We start from the raw sequence: 19,405 nt of genomic DNA, 5'->3' as shown, positions 1-19,405 counted from the left end.
GCTATTGCTTAGATCTCCAGTTAATATTAAATAGTGCTGGTTTTGCACTGACTGTGGTACTGAGTTGCCATTGATATTGGATAAGTGGGTTGGGAGAGAAATGATTAACTCCAAATTTAATTACTGTTTTGCTTTCCTTTTGTATACTTGTAGAAAATTCAAGTAAAATCGGGTTAGCTAATAAAGACAGAAAAAATCGACCCATGCAGCAAGAAGATGAATATCGAATTCAAATGGAATTAAACCGGTATTATTTGAGGAAAGATTCCCTCTCTGCGGGTGTATCCTCTGAGCAAAGCTTTTATGAGACAGAAACAGCTCGTACACCTTCTAGCCGGGGTAAGCAACTCAAAAAGTTGACTTCAGAATCATACATTATCATCATAGAGCAAGGTAAACTTAATTTTGGCTGCTGTAACATGGAGTTTAGTGAAGATCCAAGAAGGTTTAAATTTATAAGTTGATCTAACCACAGCCTGACAGCGATGCACTGGCACACATGTGCTGCAGTGTCCCTTTTGACTGTATAGTTTTGTTTTATAAATCATGATTTATTCTAAGGAAAGTCACTTAAAAATGTGGATTTACACAGAAGATAAATTGGGGGTAATTATTCATTTTGTCAATTTCTTATGTGCTCACATAATGATTTACGGTAGTTTTCTTTACGTAGAAACCTTTGTCCATTAATCTTTCTATCAATTAAATGTAAATATAATCTTTACCCAGTTTACTTTGCATTGCAGAACGTGTAAGCACTAATACCACGAATAATAAGAATCAATTTAAGTATGGAATGTTGAACTAAATAAAAAATTCAAGTCTACTCAAGAAATTTTGGCCATAAGATACTTCATTTGCGTGAGGGTAAAACAGTCTCTAGAAAGAAGTAAAACATAAATAGAATTCTAAATAAAATATTCAACTCTTTTTTTTTTTTTTTAAGAAATAGCTGTATCCATATGAAACCAGAGATTGCAAGATATTTATGCTATTTAAAAATCTGGATTATTTTAAAATCATATGACAGTTAATGACATTACATTATACCATGTAATGCAGCTTATCATATATTTTTTTAAAAAGTTCACCAGTGGGCTAGCTTAACCTTTTGTTAATCTATATTCAGTTGAGTTTTTACTATGACATTAATATCTTGTTTCCAAAGAAATTACCCCATTTGAAGTAACATAAAATTTAGGACATCACTATATCTCAGATAACCTGAGGGAAGAATATGGTATTAATATATATGAACTTACTTAAAGATGTGAATTGGAATTATAATAAAACTGACAAAGTTTAATTCTGTCTAGAAGAAGAAGTTTTCTTCTCCATGGCTGATATGGACATGTCCCATAGTCTCTCTTCTCTTCCACCCCTTGGGGAACCCCCAAATATGGACCTTGAGTTGTCATTAACTAGTACATACACAAACACACCAGCAGGATCTCCGTTAAGTACTACTGTGGTAAAGTATTAATTAATTTTTGTTCTATTCTTGAAAAGTTGCTTCTAAAATTTTGCACTCTATTCATGTGCTTTAAAAAAATTATTTTATAGCTTCAGCCAACTTGGGGAGATTTCCTTGATCATCACAAAGACCAGCCAGTAAGAGGGTCAGCATTACCATCCAGCCTAGTTCACCCAGCATCTTTACAGAAGACTGGTAAGTAAAAAAAAAGACATTTGTTGATAGTTTCCCCTGGAATTTTTAAAAACTTAAAATTAAAAAAAAATTGTTTTAAAAAAATACCATTCTGTTCTTTTTCATAAAATTTTCTTTGGTCTAGGCTATTTAACAAAATTTAGAAACAAAATGAAGCATTGTTGAACAATTCACTGTGAAGTGAAGTGAAATTCACTGTGAAGTGTTTCAGAATAGGTGCCTATTTATTGTATTCAAATACTTAAATAATTTTAGTAAAAAGTACACCATAAGTTTCATATTATTATTACAGTTTAGGGGTCTCAATCAACTATCTGATTTTTGTTTCACGTTTACACTTTCCTTGAAAGAGAACCTCAAGTTTCTTTTCTGCAAAATTTAATTGAAATAGACACAGGCGTAAAGGAAAATTTGAAGAGCAGCTTTTGGTTAATCTCTGACTTTTTCCAATACAGTTTTCTTAATGCAAAAGTTTTGTTCATATGTTTCCTATTGTAACAATTTTTTTTTTGTACTTCAAGTATCAAGGATCTTGGATATAAAATGCAGAAAGATTAGTTTATTTTACTTGTTTACTATCACTCAAAATGTGTGATCACATGTTTTTTGAGACTAAAACCTCAGGTTTAATTTTAAAATTAACACAAGAGTAAATGTTTTATAATTTTGATATAATGGATTGTTTTAAGTATTAACTTTCTTATGAATATAATTTTAACACATGTATTTCAGCTCTCCCCTCTAGATCTGTTTCAGTGGATGAATCCAGGCCTGAATTTATTTTTAGACTAGCTGTGGGAACTTTTTCAGTTTCTGTGCTTCACATCGATCCTTTATCTCCACCTGAAACATCATTGAACCTTAATCCATTGACACCTATGGCGATAGCTTTCTTTACTTGTATAGAAAAGATTGATCCAGCAAGATTTTCAACAGAAGATTTTAAGTCTTTCCGAGCGGTATTTGCAGAAGCTTGCTCACATGATCACCTTAGGTAAACTCTTACATTTATTAATGATCCTTGAATAAGAACCAAATGTGGACTTTTCATTTATCTACAATACCTACCTATCTCCATTTGTTTTTCCAATTCACATTTTAAATATTTGTAAATGAGTGGAGTGAGTGTGGTTTTCTTGCAGTGCTGCAAAGATGTTTACCATAGAATCTCTCATTCGGGTTATTTGGCATGTGAAACATTCAGATATAAGATCTATATAATTTGGGGTTGTCTAAATTATCTTTTCTTTAGGTCCCTGCCCTGCTCTTGTCAAGTTTCTTTGCCCACATTTTGCCTTCATTCCCCACTGACACCATTATGATCATAAAAATAGTTCTTACTGTCACAGGTTTAGTAGAGATGGCAGTGGTGGTGAGCGTAGAAAGGGCTAATGCAAAGGGACTTGAAAGTGATTCATATGCTGCTGGCCATGGGGTGGGAAATGATACCAGGGCTCATCCTGAGCTTGGACGCTACATTTTCAACTTCTGCTTAAAAAAAAAAAAAAAAATCAAAGCTGTTCAAATAGCCACTGATCTTTTTACGGGTTGAGTCCTAATAGAGGAGATAATTAAGTTTATAAGTACATATAATATTGTTAATGTGCAAATACTATTTATTTTAACATGAGAGTGACCTATAAATTGTCCATTCATGTTATTTTATGTAATGGCTTAGGCACATATATTGCTATTTTTAGAAAACGCTTTGGGCTTTCATTTTAACTTTAACTTTTTTGAAGTATTAAAATTAATATACAAAGTAGTTTTTATATCTAGCAACAGAAACTCTACAGGTTAGGACCATAATATTTATAATAAAGCTGTAAAAACATTTTTTCTTCATATTTTTGATAAGGTTTCAAAAATCTGCCAGTAGGAAATACAATAAACGCAACAAAAACTAGAGGTAGACCTTCATTTGAGTTCCACTGACTAAAGTTTTAAAAATATTGCATGATCCTTCTAGATAAGTTTAAGAAACTATGTACATATATTTTACAAATTTGAAAGATTTTATCCACTGAAGCATAAATTTTTTTTTTTTTGCGGTACGCGGGCCTCTCACTGTTGTAGCCTCTCCCGTTGCGGAGCACAGGCTCCAGACGCGCAGCCCCAGTGGCCATGGCTCACGGGCCCAGCTGCTCCGCGGCATGTAGGATCCTCCCGGACCGGGGCACGAACCCGTGTCCCCTGCATTGGCAGGCGGACTCTCAACCACTGCGCCACCAGGGAAGCCTTGAAGTGTAAATTTTAAAATGTAAAAGAGGGAAGGGCAGTGTTGGGAAATACATCCTGGGTGATTTCTTATCAGCAGATCTGATTTCTTTATCTTATGTCAGGGAATGGGGAATTTGAAGCAGTCTTTCTGGTTAATATCCTTAAGAATATTAATTATTACTAACAATTTGAACTTGTCAGAACAGGTAGGTATTAACAGTTGTGTACTATTCTTTGACACATTGTTTAATCTAGAAATATATGGATACTCTTAAATGATGCATTTTTTTCATAACAGGTTTATAGGTACTGGCATCAAAGTATCCTATGAACAAAGACAAAGATCAGCTTCTAGATATTTCAGTACTGATATGTCCATAGGGCAAATGGAACTTTTGGAATGCCTGTTTCCGACTGATTTTCATTCTGTTCCTCCTCACTATACAGAGGTAAATGCTGATACTTTTCTTTTAGGATTAGTCTTTAAATGTCTTGCTTGTAAGAATTGTGTGAACAGCAATGATTTTCTTTAAAAAGGCATAGGAAGTTGTATAGGAAGAAGTTTTTTTGTGGTGTTTGCATTTATATTTTGTTGAAACAGATTTTTTAAAAAAATTTATTTGGTTGCAGCAGGTTTTAGTTGTGGCAGGCGGGCTCCTTAGTTGCGGCTCCAGGACTCCTTAGTTGCGGCACATGGGTTCCTTAGTTGCGACAGGCGGGCTCCTTAGTTGTGGCATGTGAACTCTTAGTTGCAGCATGCATGTGGGATCTAGTTCCCTGACCAGGGATGGAACCTGGGCCCCCTGCATTGGGAGCACAGAGTCTTACCCACTGCACCACCAGGGAAGTCCTGAAACAGATTTTTAAGTGTGGCCTTTAAGGCCATTATAAGAGTGTGTTACATTTTTAGAGTTGACTTTAGAGTCAGACAGGTTATGGGACAAATGACTTAATTTCACTCATTTTCCAAGCACTCTTCAGAAGAATTCTATTATTCAACAAATAGTTATTGAATGCCTACTATGTGCTAAGCACTGTTCAAGATAAGTGAAATGTCTTGTGCTCATTTATCGTTAATCTGATTTTTTTCCTATCCTAAAAGCATGTCCTAGAGAAACTTTTAAAAGCTATCAAAATGACATTTTTATTGCTGTTACTTTGCCCTTGTGACTTATTTTATTTTCAAAGCACTTTATTTGAATCCTCACATACATTTTGCAGATGTGATACTAAGTATTTCAGAAGTTAACTGATTTGTCTAAAAGTCACATTGCTAGTAAGTGACAAAACTAAAGCTTAAACCAGCCTTTCTGACTTCAAAAAACTCTTTCCACTATTATATTAGCTCCTCTGTTAATTAATGTGATTAATTATAGCTTAATATTGTACATTTCATTTATCTTCATCTTTGTTTTTAAGCTTTTGATGTTCCATTCCAAAGAACAAACTGATTCTCACCCCCCTGTGTGTCTTCAGCTTCATTATAAGCATTCTGAGAATAAAGGACCCCAGGTAAGAGATCTTTTTGTGTGATTAGCACCTGTAAATTTTCATTTGATGTATATTTTATCACAATCACAAGGTTTTAGTTTAATTTTATAGAATTGTTAGTGATCATATTAATGCTTTCTTTTTCTTTTTTTTTCTTTTTAGGGTAGTCAGGCAAGACTTAGTTCTGTTCCTCAGAAGGCAGAATTACAAGTTAAGTTAAATCCAGTGTTTTGTGAGCTGGATATCAGTATTGTGGACAGGTTGAATTCTTTGCTTCAACCACAGAAGCTCACTACAGTAGAGATGATGGCATCACACATGTATACTTCATATAATAAGCATATCAGTCTGGTAAGTATTTAAAAAGTTGCAAATACACATCATGATCATAGCTAGCTAATAGGCTTATTGGAAGATTTCTGAGCTGAAGTATTCTTACAAGGTTAAATAGCATATGTTATTAAAATGGCATCATTTGTAATAATGAAAAAAGGAGGCATCTTTAATGTCTAGATAGTAGACTAGCTAAATAAGTTGTGCTAATGTACTGAGTGCAATTTTATGCTGCCACTTTAAATGATGGCTATAAAGAGGGTACAGCAACATGAGGAAGGCTCATGAAGAAGTATGAAGTGAAAATGTAGAATATATTATTCCACATAAACTTTTATTACAACTGTGTAAATAAAATTGTGAAGAAAAGGACTGGATGGAAATATACCATTTGGTAGCATTGATTATGTAAGAGTAGTAAAATTAGATTTCCTTTTCTGTGTTTATCTGAATTTTATAAGCTGTGACTATAATATCTTGATAAAACTTTATTCACACGTATAATGAACTAGTTGAATCTCCTGTAAAATGCAGCCCATATAATGTAGAATATGCTCTTGAAATTGGGAACATAATTCATCATATTGTGTTATGGAGCATCACATGTATCACTTTTACTTAGATCTGGTACCTGGAGTCTTTTCTAAGCTAATCAAGTAAGTCAGGTTTGTAAGGTTCTACATATTGCGTCTCCCTTAGTTAGTGGTGAGTATTCACATTAAATCAAGATTCTTTAATTTTTATTGTCAACAATTGCTATTTTAAGTTCTGTGGGGCAAGTGTTTATATTTGCTGTTAGCCATAGATGTACTGGGATGATGATTTTATCTCTCGAGCAATTTTTGCTGAGAGTGGGGGTTAGTATTAGAAAGTCAAATAAGGGAGAGAAAAAATAGGATCCAAGTCTTAGCATAAAAATGGAACTTTCTAATCTAGGTGGTTAGAGACTGATCCGTGAAATTGAGGATTGTTATCACCTACACTGTACTCTGGACTAAAGCTTCATAAGTTTTAATTCATTTTAGAGAAAAAATAGAAATAGATTTTTATCTGAAGGGCATGTTCTTTGACCCTTTTATTATAACGTGGCTTTAAGTAACTGGTGCATACGTGTTTTGGTTTCTAAGAGTCATTTGAGGGCACCATACCCTTGGGTTGGATGGGAGCTCAGAGTGAGCCATGTAGTGGGGAACTCAGAGTGAGTCATTTAGGGAATATTTATTTAGAACCTGTGATGTGCCAGGCCTGGGCTTAGTCCTGGAAATACAAAGATGAGTCAGGGATGGGCCTTTACATTTGGTATAATTCATCGGATTTCACACTGAAGTCTTTAAGTAGCATGTTGGTGGATAAATCCTTCAAATTGAATGCTGGGTACTATAGTGATTTTTAACCATATTGAGATTGTTGATAAGCTAATTTACACATTATTCTTTATAGTCTGTAGTAAGATACATATACATGTATAGCACCTGTGTCTTCACTTTGGTTCAGTTTTTATTTTAATTAATTTTTTTATGTGAGGATTTAACTTTTGCCAGTAGTTTTGACTTTTGTCAGTAGCTGTTGCATTATAAAGTTTCATTACACTAAATTAATATGATGGTAGTTAATATGAATTGTGTGTTAATACATTATCCTGAATGAGGAAGTAGTGATTATGTATATTGTAGTGTTGAATACTAGTGTCATTTATGTTTATTTGCTTAATTTAACATTTTGGCATATTTTTGATGTTTTGTGTTTTAGCACAAAGCTTTCACTGAAGTATTTCTAGATGATTCACATAATCCTGCAAATTGTCGGATATCAGTACAAGTTGCCACGCCAGTATTAAACCTTTCTGTTCGCTTCCCAATACCTGATCTTCGATCAGATCAAGAGAGAGGACCATGGTTTAAGAAGTCACTTCAGAAGGAGATTCTTCATTTAGCATTCACAGATCTAGAATTTAAGACTGAATTCCTAGGAGGATCAACCCCTGAACAAGTTAAATTGGAACTTACCTTTAGAGAACTAGTTGGTAAGATTGACCATGCCTGTAAAAGAGCCAGACTAGAAACTAACAACTGCTACTGAAACTTACATTAAGAAAAGTATATGACAGTCCCCCAATACAATAAAATTAAAGAACATATGTTAGAAAGCAGGTGTAACAGCTTTTTTCTAATATCGTATGCAAATGTGATATCTGTCAGTTTTTGAAAAGAAACTACAATGCGTGATGATTTATTCACTTTGAGAATATAGTGCTTTAGCCTACATTTTAATACCACCTACTACTTACTTGTTGTAGGGCTAATAGTAGCCAAAATTTATTGAGTGCCACTCTATGTTTGCTGTGTGCTGAGCACTTCACACACATTATCTTGTTTCCTTTAATCATCATAGTTACGGTAGGCTTATTATTTCCAATTCTTTTTATCATTTATAAGTGAGGAATCTGTCGACTTCCGAAGAGGTACCTCCCAAGGTCAATGTAGTAATAAATGGTGGAATCAAGATTCAAACGCAAGTCTGACACTAGAGCTTGAGCTTTCAACCATCATACTAATAGTGACTTTTCTTTGTAAAATCTGTTTTAAGTTCCCCTCTCCTCCTCTTTCTGCTCGCCTCCTTCTCTGTAGGCTGCAGTTTTCCTTCCCTGTTTTCTCTGAGTTTTACATATCATTAGAGGTATTTAAAATTGACTTGCCAGTTATGATTTCATGGAAAGGCCTTTAGGGGTTATCTGGGATCTTCCCTTATCTCTAGTGATAAGAAACTCATTATTCTGGTGGAAAGTCATTCTTTGTAAAATGGAATGAAAAAACATATATGGGGTTATTGTGAAGAAGTAATTCTTACAGTGCTTGGTACAAAATAGACATTTAAGAAATGTAGTTATTTCTTAAAATAACTACATTAAAAAAAATCTGTTCCTAGACTAACTGCATAAACTTTTATGAAGAATAATCACTAAGTGGCACTCAGTAAGTAGTAACTACTATATTTAATATGTTATGCTTATTTATTTATTTATTTGGCCGTGCCACGCGGGATCTTAGTTCCCTGACCAGGGATTGAACCTTGCCCCCTGCGTTGGGAGCACAGAGTCTTAACCACTGGACCGCCAGGGAAGGCCCTTATATTTAATATGTTATGATTATACACCTTACACGTTAAGCATTCATACTTAAGAAATTGAGTTTGAGCAGAAAACAGCATTTAATTTAATTTATCTGCTTATCCTGTCTCCCCACATGTACACGTGCAGCAGGAATAAATGAATAAATGTTGTAGAACTTAACACTGCATTATGTCCCTGATTTAGAGGATCTTTGCTCCTCAAAGGAGGAAAGTATCTTTTCTCTTAGTATTGGAGAAGAAATGCATCTCCATGAATCAGTCTTGTTTTATTAGGGTCATTCCAGGAGGATAAAGGAGAACCATCCATTAATTTTTTCCACGTGACTAGTGGAGGAGATGGAGACACAGCGTCATCAGATGACTTTGACTGGCCACGGTGAGTAAGCAAATGGACATGATACATACATTTAATGAGACTTTCCTTTCAGAAACAAGTTGCTATAGCTTTTTTGACTGACATTTTGGCTATTAAATTTAAGCTAAAAATATCCAGCCTTGATGAGAAAACCCCGAGGAAGATGCAAAAATTAAATAAAAAATATCTACTACTTTATCAAAGGTGCCTGTGAGATACTGACAGAGATGGACATATAAAATGTGTTCTCCGGCCTCAAGTTACTTAGCCTAATTAGATGGACAAAAGAATCATAACCATTCTAAAAATAGTTCATTTTTGAAAAGGGCTTCAGTACAAGAGGTATCATACAGCACCATTTGGTTAATTATCAGATGAATTTTATAGTCAGTGATTGTTTTAGGAAAGTATTTTCAAATCTGGGGAGCTTTTACAAAACACTGATTCTTGCGCCCCACGTTGAGATTCTGAGATAGAACCTGGGCATCAGTATAGTTTAAAAATACACTGGGTGATATGTTCATAGCAGCACTACTCACAATAGCCAAGACATGGAAACAACCTCAATGTACACTGACAGATGAATGGATAAAGAAGATGTGGAGCATATATACGATGGAATACTACCCAGCCATAAAAAAGAATGAAATAATGCCATTTACAGCAACATGGATGGAACTAGAGATTATCATACTAAGTGAAGTGAGTCAGAAAGAGAAGGACATACCAATGATATCATTTATATGTGGAATCTAAAATATGACACAAATGAACTTAAGTAGGAAACAGAAATAGACTCACTGACATAGAGAACAGACTTGTGGTTGATAAGGGGGAGGTGGGATGGGGGGGAGGGATGGAATGGGAGTTTGGGATTAGCGGATGCAAACTATTATATATAGAATGAATAAGCAATGAGGGCCTACTGTATAGCACAGGGAACTATATTCAATATCCTGTGATAAACCATAGTGGAAAAGAATATGAACAAGAATATATATATATATATACATGTATATGTATAACTGAATCACTTTGCTGTAAATTAACACAACATTGTAAATCAACTATACTGCAATTAAAAAAATGAAACTACAGTAGGTGATACCAATGTGCAGTTGGATTTAGAGAACCACTGCTTCAGGATTTCTTGGGCAGGAGAAGTCATTCTTTAAATTAGCCTGATAGTGGGCTTGGATTACATTTTTTTTTTCTCTTTTTAAAAATTTATTTATTTGTTTTTTGGCTGCGTTGGGTTTTTGTTGCTGCGCGCGGGCTTTCTCTAGATGCGGCGAGCGAGGGCTACTCTTCGTTGTGGTGCACAGGCTTCTCATTGCGGTGGCTTCTCTTGTTGTGGAGCACGGGCTGTAGGTGCGTGGCCTTCATTAGTTGCGGCACGTGGGCTCAGTAGTTGTGGCTCGCGGGCTCCAGAGCACAGGCTCAGTAGTTGTGACACACGGGCTTAGTTGCTCCACGACATGTGGGATCTTACCAGACCAGGGCTCTGAACCCGTGTCCCCTGCATTGTCAGACAAATTCTTAACCACTGCGCCACCAGGGAAGTCCCTTGGATTACATTTAAAAGAACGTAGTTTACTGAAAATAATGATCCTTTGTTATATTGAAAACTGAGTTCATGAAGCCTCTCTTAAGAATTAAAGTGATCTTTCTTGTGCCACTTTTCTACCTGCCTTCTTTCACACCCCCGTACCCTATGTGTCAGACCTATCAGGCTCCTAGGACAGGCCTGGTCGGCGCACAGCTGATCATGAGCAGGAGTTTTCATCATAAGAAACGAATCTACTTCAATTAAGTAATTTGAAAGCACAGTTTACATTAGGATATCTGTAAATTAGGAAACAGTTGTTTTAGTTTATAACTAGAACCAACTGGCAATACCTTCTTAGGAAAAAGAAAGCTATTATAGATGCTACACAGCTGTTTTGTTTGAGCGTGCCATGTCCCATCATGACGGCAGGCTGGTGGGATAAAAAGGAGGCTACAAAGCCTTGTGCTAGTGACATGCTGCAGAGAATTAGGAAAGGACTGGCATTACTCTGGGGCAGAAGCTAATGTCATCAAAGGCTGTTAGCTCTTGATATTTTGAGTTTGTAGCTACAAAACACCACCAATAACACAAGTCTTTTATTATTGAAATTCCTAAAGGAAAAGATTACTTTGTTGTTGCAGTTCTGAAAATATTCTCTAATCAAACACTCCTTCTTCCATGTGGGCAATTTATATAGCATGAGGTTTCTTAGGTATGCAAGTATTCCATAATAGCCGAACAGCTGGAATGTAGAAGGATTTGGTTTAATGATAATAAATAGAATTCTTAGGTAAAATTTGCTCGCTGTTAATGAAATTTAAAAAAAAATTTGTTTAACTGATGTATAGTTGATTTACAATACTGTGTTAGTTTCTGGTGTGTGGCAAAGTGATTCAGAGATATATATATATGTATGTGTATGTATATATATATATATATATATTACACACACACAGACACACATATTCTTTATCATATTCTTTTCCATTATGGTTTATTACAGGATATTGAATATAGCTGCCTTTGCTATACAGTAGGATCTTGTTGTTTATCTACTTTATATATAGTAGTGTGTATCTGCTACTCCTTACTTGTCTCTCCCCCACCCCCTTACCCCTTTGGTAACCGTAAATTTGTTTTCTACCTCTGTAAGTCTGTTTCTGTTTTGTAAGTAAGTTTGGTAATGAAATTTTAAATAAAATAACCCTTTTGTTCTCAAGAGATCAGATTTTCCAGTTATCCAGGTATAAAATGTTAATGCCCTTCTTTTATTTGCTTGTTTCATGAATTCCACACTTTTCAGTTTACAGCATGCTCAGGAGTGGGTTGCGTTAGATATAATTAGACTTTGTAGGGAAGTTGACGCCTGTCAGCAATGATTTAATCAGCGGGCTTTGTGTTAGTTTGTATACAAGTTAGTTTTGCAGTTTACACTTCGATCTTGATTTTTAAAATTGTCTTTGCTCTCAGAATTGTACTGAAAGTAAACCCACCGGCCATGCATTCCATTTTGGAGAGAATAGCAGCTGAGGAAGCAGAAGAGAGCGATGGCCACTACCAGGAAGAAGAGGAAGGAGGCGCTCATTCCCTGAAAGACGTTTGTGATCTGAGAAGACCAGCCCCGTCTCCCTTCTCTTCTCGTAGAGTGATGTTTGAAAATGAACAGGTGAAGTAACAGTGTGAGCAAGCAACAAAGGAGTTACCTCTATCAGACAGCTCTTAGTGCTTTCTCTTTAAAAACATACTTTGTATACTGTTTTTGCCATATTTTTAGCTCCAAGATTGAATAATATCTATTTTTTCCCCTTGTTTAAAAGTTACATGCTTATTTATTTGCCCACATACAAGTCGTATGGGTCGGGTAAGAAGATGCTACTACTATTTTAAATATAAAATGGTTATTTGATGCTTTTTTTCTTCTTTTTTTGCACTAAACTGTTATGTTTTAGATGGTGATGCCAGGAGACCCTGTAGAAATGACAGAGTTTCAAGATAAAGCAATCAGCAATTCTCACTATGTGCTGGAACTTACATTACCCAATATTCATATAACACTACCTAATAAAAGCTTTTATGAGAAGCTTTATAATAGGTGAGTTTAAACACATTTAGTTGAATCTTTGGGATCGAATTTCCCTGTCTAACTCCCTCTCTACCGTCCTACCTCCTTGTTTTCCCTCTTACTCTTTTTCTTTCCTTGTTTTAATATTATCAACTATTTCAGTGTACTTTGTATGGTGTTGATTATAGACCTATTACTGTTATGATGAGCTATTGTCATAGCAGAGTTTCCTAACCAGTGTGTCTGGTAACTGGGTTTCTTGTGTGTGAGATCTATTCCCTCCATCCTAGGTTGGCTGGTTGCCCTCTGTCACCTTACCACAGAGTACTGAGAAAATATCTCTTTGTGTATAATGACATGAAAAGAGTTGGGATATACTTGTATAGAGGGCCAAGAGATACTGGTGTAAAGTCAGAGTCCTAGAGTCTTTGTACAAGGAGCATCCCTTCTCAGAGTCTAAAAAGAAGCATCTTGTTAGAATTAGAAACTCTAACTTGTAAACTTGTCTATAAAAACTTAAATTTATTACATTTAAATACCCTTAAACATATATACCAAGAAAATATGTTGAAATAAATGGCATTCTAGAGTAGAAAGGTCATAGACTCTGAGGATCTTGGACAATTTACCTAGTCCCCGTGAGCTCCATTTCCTCACATATAAATTGGAGATGATACTTGTACAGGCCTCAGTGGGTTGTTTGGAGCATTAAATGATATAACATTTGGGAAAGTTCTGAGAACAGTGCCTGGCGAATAGTAAGTAAGAATGTTATCATTCCTACCCACTCTGGCATAGCTGAAAGGTGGTCATGTGGGTTTCTGGAAAAAGACACGTCCTTAGTGTCTGTTATTGCTAGCTTCCCACTTGTAAACAAGTCATCGAAATTTTTGTTAATCTTCAGAAACTGCAGACCGTTGTTTCTGCTGTAGATTTACTTGGTACCAAATAGGATTTGGATTTATACAGGAAACCACTGATCTCTAGACTACTCTCCTTATTTTATAGTTGAGGGATATCTACCAAGAGCTAACGAATGTGCAAGGCTAAGCAAAATGAAACAACCAGTTCAAGGTCCATCCCAGAGGTCAGAAGGGCTTCGTCCATTTCTTTCTCCTTATGCATTGATTGAATAGGTGGCTATTGGTTAGATTGCAACATCAGAATAGTAAAACATACCTTAAACATTCCATTTATGAACCTGTGTTCATTTACCACTTCTTTTTAAAATATAGGACAGGGCCTTTTTTTGATTACAAGCCACTGGTTAGAATTTTTGCTTAATGTATACCCAGAAGGCTTTGTCTACAATTCTCAGTTTCAGTTTCTTTGAAGTGGAGTGAAAAAATAGTTTCAAAGCAGTCTGAGTGCAGAATCCTTCCAGGTTTTTAAGATTTTTTTCTCACTTCAGTGTATATACTTAAAAGTCATCAGTTAGCACAAGATTGAATTAAACTATGCTTACAATAACATACAGCTGGGATGAGCAGATTTGGGGCCAAGCACGATTTACCCGTGGTGACTATACAAAACGTATAATTCAGCTGGTGGGAGCAGAAGTTCTCAGGTGGGCTAGGGAGTTGTCGACCAGCAGCAAGCAGGTAGCATGTGGGGGACGGCAGTCAGTATGGCAGTCAGGGTAGCTTAAATCAGGGAACTGGAGAGCATCTGCTCATCTGGGGAGCTGGTTCAGGGGTGTTGCTCACGAGAGTTTCTGTTCTCTCTTACCCTGCCCACTGCTCTGTGTCTCAGGCCCTTAGACTTACTTATATAAATACCGCAGTGTTCCCCCACTGTGGGTCATATAAATCATATATCTAAGTTAGCATGTGAATTCTTTGCCCTCTGTTTGGCTTGGTCTATATATACATATACATATTTTTTTCTTTTAATTTTCAGACATTCTCAGACTTATAGGTAAGTTGCAAGTACAGTACAAAGAACGTTTTTTCCCTGAACCATTTGAGAGTAAGTTGCTGACTTTATGTCCCTTCAGCTTTGAGCAGTTGAATGTGTATTTCTCACAAACAGGGACATTCTTCTATATGACCATAATTCAGCCATTAAAACAAGAAAATCAATATTATACATTAGCATCTAATCCTCAGACCCCATTCATGTTTTGCTAAATGTCTTAATAATACCCTTTATTATACATAAAATTTACAAGTACCTTTCTGAGCAGGAATTATAACCAATTCTGCCTTTACTTCATACATTTGAAATATTGGTTTATTTCTTCATCAACTGGCTGTTTTCAGAAAGATAGTCTCAGGTACAGGTAGATTTTTTTTCTATGTCAAAAATCCTTTAGAATAGAATATAAAAAATATTCTACCTGGTTTTATTAAGTCAGATATCTTTGAGCTTCTATAATGTTTCAAGCTCATCGGCACAGAATCATGGTGATGTGTCCTTAAACATCTTAAGTGGTTTTTTTTCTTGATATTAGAAACATCATTCAGTGTTTTATAGTATTATGGTATCAAGACTGTGTTTAGACCAAAATGTAAATAAGGAAAAATAGTAAAATCATATGAAACATATTTGCAGGTCATATACCATGAACTCCAGGTTTTATTTAAAGTAATAGTTTCTCTTTAACCTGTGAAGATAAGAGAATGGTTGGAGGGAATAAGGTAAAGAAACATTTCCTGAGAAAATTCTTCATTTTATACTTTCACTATTTATTCATATAGGAATTTAGACTAAGATCTGGATATAGACTCTTGTTTCTTTTTTTTCAATAAATTTATTTATTTTTGGCTGTGTTGGGTCTTCATTGCTGTGCGCGGGCGGTTTCTAGTTGTGGCGAGCGGGGGCTACTCTTCGTTGTGGAGCTCGGGCTTCTCATTGCAGTGGCTTCTCTTGTTGCAGAGCATGGGCTCTAGGCACGCGGGCTCAGTAGTTGTGGCTCGTGGGCTTAGTTGCTCCGCGGCATGTGGGATCTTCCCAGACCAGGGCTTGAACTTGTCCCCTGCATCGGCAGGCGGATTCTTAACCACTGCGCCACCAGGGAAGTCCTAGACTCTTGTTTCTTTGTTCTGTGAGTGATGCACCCAAGAGGCAGCGAGCCAAATGAGTGCCACACAATTCTGGGCATCGCTGTCAGTGTGTCTGAGGCAAGACATGCGTCTGCCCTGTGTCCCTGGTATTCTTCATCCAGTGATGCTTCCAAAAAGGGACCTTTTGGGTGGGGATTACAATCTACTGAGAGTGACAGTACTCAGTCCTCGTTTATACTTTCTAGGGCCTCAGAAGCTCAGGAATTGGCCCGGGAAGTTCCTAGACAAGTGGCTTCTCACAGGAAGGGGCCAGGGCTACATCATCGCTTGGCACCTTGATTGGTGTTCACACTAGGCTTTATGACGAGTCTGTGCTTTTGGCAGTCCTTCCATGTGAGTCATCCACTGGTCCTTTCTTCAAACCCTCAGAGCCTGCTGTGTGACAGCCACTGTGCTAGGCACACATACAGATGACTAAGACACAAGTCTTAGTCTAGGAAAGGGAAACAAGAAAATGGAGTAGTGTTATAGGTGCAGTGATTGCATTATGCATGTGAAGGATATGCTATGGGTCCAAGCCTAACAAAAATCTTTGTAGAGAACATTGTAATGTCTCAGTTTTCATGACAACATAGAGGTGAGTGGTGGGGGGGGGTGGTATCTGAGAAGTGACAAATATTTCTTTGAAAAAATAGGATGCGGTGGTGGTCTAGCTCGACATGTATCACCCCAGTAGTCACCAGTATTGACTTGGCTGTTTGTCTGTTCCGTTAGTTAGAAGGGTTTCCTCTCTTTATTCCCTGTTCTGTATGCTTCTTTATCTCATGCAAACTTCCCAGCGAAGCTGTGCTTTCTGTGGAAGAAAGAAAAAGCAGATATCCCTAGAGAAAGTGAGTAATGGAAGAGAACTGAATTGGGAGCTGGACATAATCTGGGCTCTGGTTCCACTTCTCCCACTAATTAGCTGTGTGACCTTGGGCGGGTCACTTAACCTTTATGATGCAGTTTCTTCAAGTGTAAAGTGAGAATAATAATTCTGCCTTGGCTTCCCCAGAGGACTGAGGGGAGTCAAATGAGACAGTGCATAATCTGTTATAGTTTATAGAGTGTTCTCATATACGTGAACAGTCCTTTTGTTCTTTATGGGTTTTATTTTTAATAAACCTCCTCCTTTAAGTGCATTTAGATGTATGTAATTTGATGCATATAACACTGGTGAAACTAGGAGGATATCTAATTAGGTATCTAATTGTCCAGATTCCTTTCTCACTGCCCTGATAGCCATAGCAGTTATTTTTCCATTGAAAGAAATTCCATTTCACCATTTGGAAAATTTATTATTCATGTGATTTCTTAAAGGGATATTCTTTAGTTTGCCTTCAGTTGAAGTAGGAGTTATGTATATATTTTTCAACTTTTGTCTTTATAGGATCTTTAATGATTTGCTGCTCTGGGAACCAACAGCTCCTTCACCAGTAGAGACATTTGAAAATATTTCATATGGTATTGGGCTTTCAGTAGCCAGTCAACTGATTAATACCTTCAACAAAGATAGTTTTAGTCCATTGAGATCTACAGTTCACTATGGTAATATATTTTAAATTTCTTCTGAATTAAAATGCCTGGTTTATCAATAAACAAAGGAGTAACCTTTCAAATTGATGGATTTAAAAATGTTTCTTTGGCGTCTTCCATTTATAACTATATTTTGTAATATCTTTTAGTAATTTACAGTATTTCCCCACTTCTAGCTATTTATTAAGAGTTATTAATTAAGTGTTATTTTTATAGTGATAGTATATTCATTGTCTGAAGTTCAGTGGTAAAGACAGTACATTTTTATTGTTACACCAGATTCTTTGTAAAAATAAACAGGTTGTAAAACAAGTAAATATTCTTGTGATAACGTTCAAGTTTGAACGCTGTTTTTTGTTAATAAGCTGTTAGAAGAGCTGTAATTGTACAATTTATTTCTCATAGATGAGGAAAGTGGATCTGAGGAGGAGACTTTGCAGTATTTTTCCACTGTTGATCCCAATTATCGTTCTCGTAGGAAGAAAAAACTAGACTCTCAGAACAAGAACTCACAGAGTTTTCTCTCAGTTCTTCTGAGCATTAATCATGGATTAATGGCAGTGTTTACAGATGTAAAGGTAAGGATTTACAAATCCAAAGTGATTTTTCAAGTGCATCTTATTATAAATCTAGCATGATATACGCATTCAATAGTTGAGGTAGTTCGAGCTTGTTTCAGTGACTGATGATGAAGGTCAGTTTTCTGAGGCACACCACGATGACAGCAGCTTTGGAAATTTAGCTTTCGTTGCAGATCAAAAGACAAACTTTACATGGACTTCCTTTGGAAAACGTGCTGGTCCCACTCCTGAGGTGGTAACAGTAGCTTATCTATTCCAAAGGGTGATGAAGTACCGAGGTTCATTTGGCAGAAGAGGCCCGGCCTAGTGTTTAATTATGCAGTTTTTAATACCACCATGTTGGATGGTTCAAGAATCAGACCGCTTTGCTGCAGTGTGGGAGATCCTCCTGACCTGAATCAAGGAGGAGCATCTCAAGGGTCGTTCTTACTTTTCTGTATTTAATTAATGACTTCTCTGTTTTTTCTGATCTTCTTATTAGCAAGATAATGGAGATCTGTTGGAAAACAAGCATGGTGAATTCTGGTTAGAATTCAACAGTGGTTCATTATTTTGTGTGACAAAATATGAAGGTTTTGATGACAAGCACTATATCTGCCTTCATTGTAGCAGTTTCAGTCTCTATCACAAAGGTAGGACAAATGTTAAATATGTGTGTTTTGTTCACTTCTGGTTAGACATGTTTAAATTTTGCTTAATAAAGAAAATCTACTGAGAACAGAATTCTTTTTTTTTTTACATCTTTATTGGAGTATAATTGCTTTACAATGGTGTGTTAGTTTCTGCTTTATAACAAAGTGAATCAGTTATACATATACATATGTTCCCATATCTCTTCCCTCTTGCATCTGCCTCCCTCCCACCCTCCCTATCCCACCCCTCTAGGTGGTCACAAAGCACCGAGCTGATCTCCCTGTGCTATGCGGCTGCTTCTCACTAGCTATCTATTTTGGTAGTGTATATATGTCCAGGACGCTCTCTCACTTTGTCACAGCTTACCCTTCCCCCTCCCCATATCTTCAAGTCCATTCTGTAGTAGGTCTCTGTCTTTATTCCTGTCTTACCCCTAGGTTCTTCATGACATTTTTTTTTTCTTAAATTCCATATATATGTGTTAGCATACGGTATTTGTCTTTCTCTTTCTGACTTACTTCACTCTGTATGACAGACTCTAGGTCCATCCACCTCATTACAAATAGCTCAATTTCGTTTCTTTTTATGGCTGAGTAATATTCCATTGTATATATGTGCCACATCTTCTTTATCCATTCATCTGATGATGGACACTTAGGTTGTTTCCATCTCCTGGCCATTGTAAATAGAGCTGCAATGAACATTTTGGTACATGACTCTTTTTGAATTATGGTTTTCTCAGGGTATATGCCCAGTAGTGGGATTGCTGGGTCATATGGTAGTTCTATTTGTAGTTTTTTAAG

At 36.3% G+C, this 19,405-nt stretch overlaps 1 protein-coding gene across 4 annotated transcripts in view; it reads left to right on the top strand.

The window, feature by feature from the left end:
* The window catches only part of ATG2B (autophagy related 2B), a 74,964-nt gene that overhangs the window by 18,505 nt on the left and 37,054 nt on the right, over window positions 1-19,405 (top strand). For 3 of the 4 annotated variants that reach the window (XM_024758691.1, XM_024758697.1, XM_024758673.1), the window contains exons 8-21: window positions 154-339; window positions 1,317-1,471; window positions 1,564-1,669; window positions 2,402-2,663; window positions 4,188-4,338; window positions 5,309-5,401; window positions 5,543-5,731; window positions 7,463-7,736; window positions 9,116-9,218; window positions 12,217-12,412; window positions 12,696-12,838; window positions 17,243-17,400; window positions 17,794-17,966; window positions 18,451-18,601. In XM_024758691.1, the coding sequence (XP_024614459.1) occupies window positions 154-339; window positions 1,317-1,471; window positions 1,564-1,669; window positions 2,402-2,663; window positions 4,188-4,338; window positions 5,309-5,401; window positions 5,543-5,731; window positions 7,463-7,736; window positions 9,116-9,218; window positions 12,217-12,412; window positions 12,696-12,838; window positions 17,243-17,400; window positions 17,794-17,966; window positions 18,451-18,601 (2,340 nt within the window). The remainder of the gene's footprint in view (window positions 1-153; window positions 340-1,316; window positions 1,472-1,563; window positions 1,670-2,401; window positions 2,664-4,187; window positions 4,339-5,308; window positions 5,402-5,542; window positions 5,732-7,462; window positions 7,737-9,115; window positions 9,219-12,216; window positions 12,413-12,695; window positions 12,839-17,242; window positions 17,401-17,793; window positions 17,967-18,450; window positions 18,602-19,405) is intronic. The other variant, XM_024758682.1, reaches the window with a different exon arrangement.

The sequence above is a fragment of the Neophocaena asiaeorientalis genome, unplaced genomic scaffold (genome assembly GCF_003031525.2).
Source record: "Neophocaena asiaeorientalis asiaeorientalis breed wild unplaced genomic scaffold, Neophocaena_asiaeorientalis_V1.1 scaffold476, whole genome shotgun sequence".
In the NCBI taxonomy this organism is placed as follows: Eukaryota; Metazoa; Chordata; class Mammalia; order Artiodactyla; family Phocoenidae; genus Neophocaena; species Neophocaena asiaeorientalis.
Note: the sequence above shows the minus strand (reverse complement) of the source record. Positions and strands in the feature narration are given on the sequence as shown.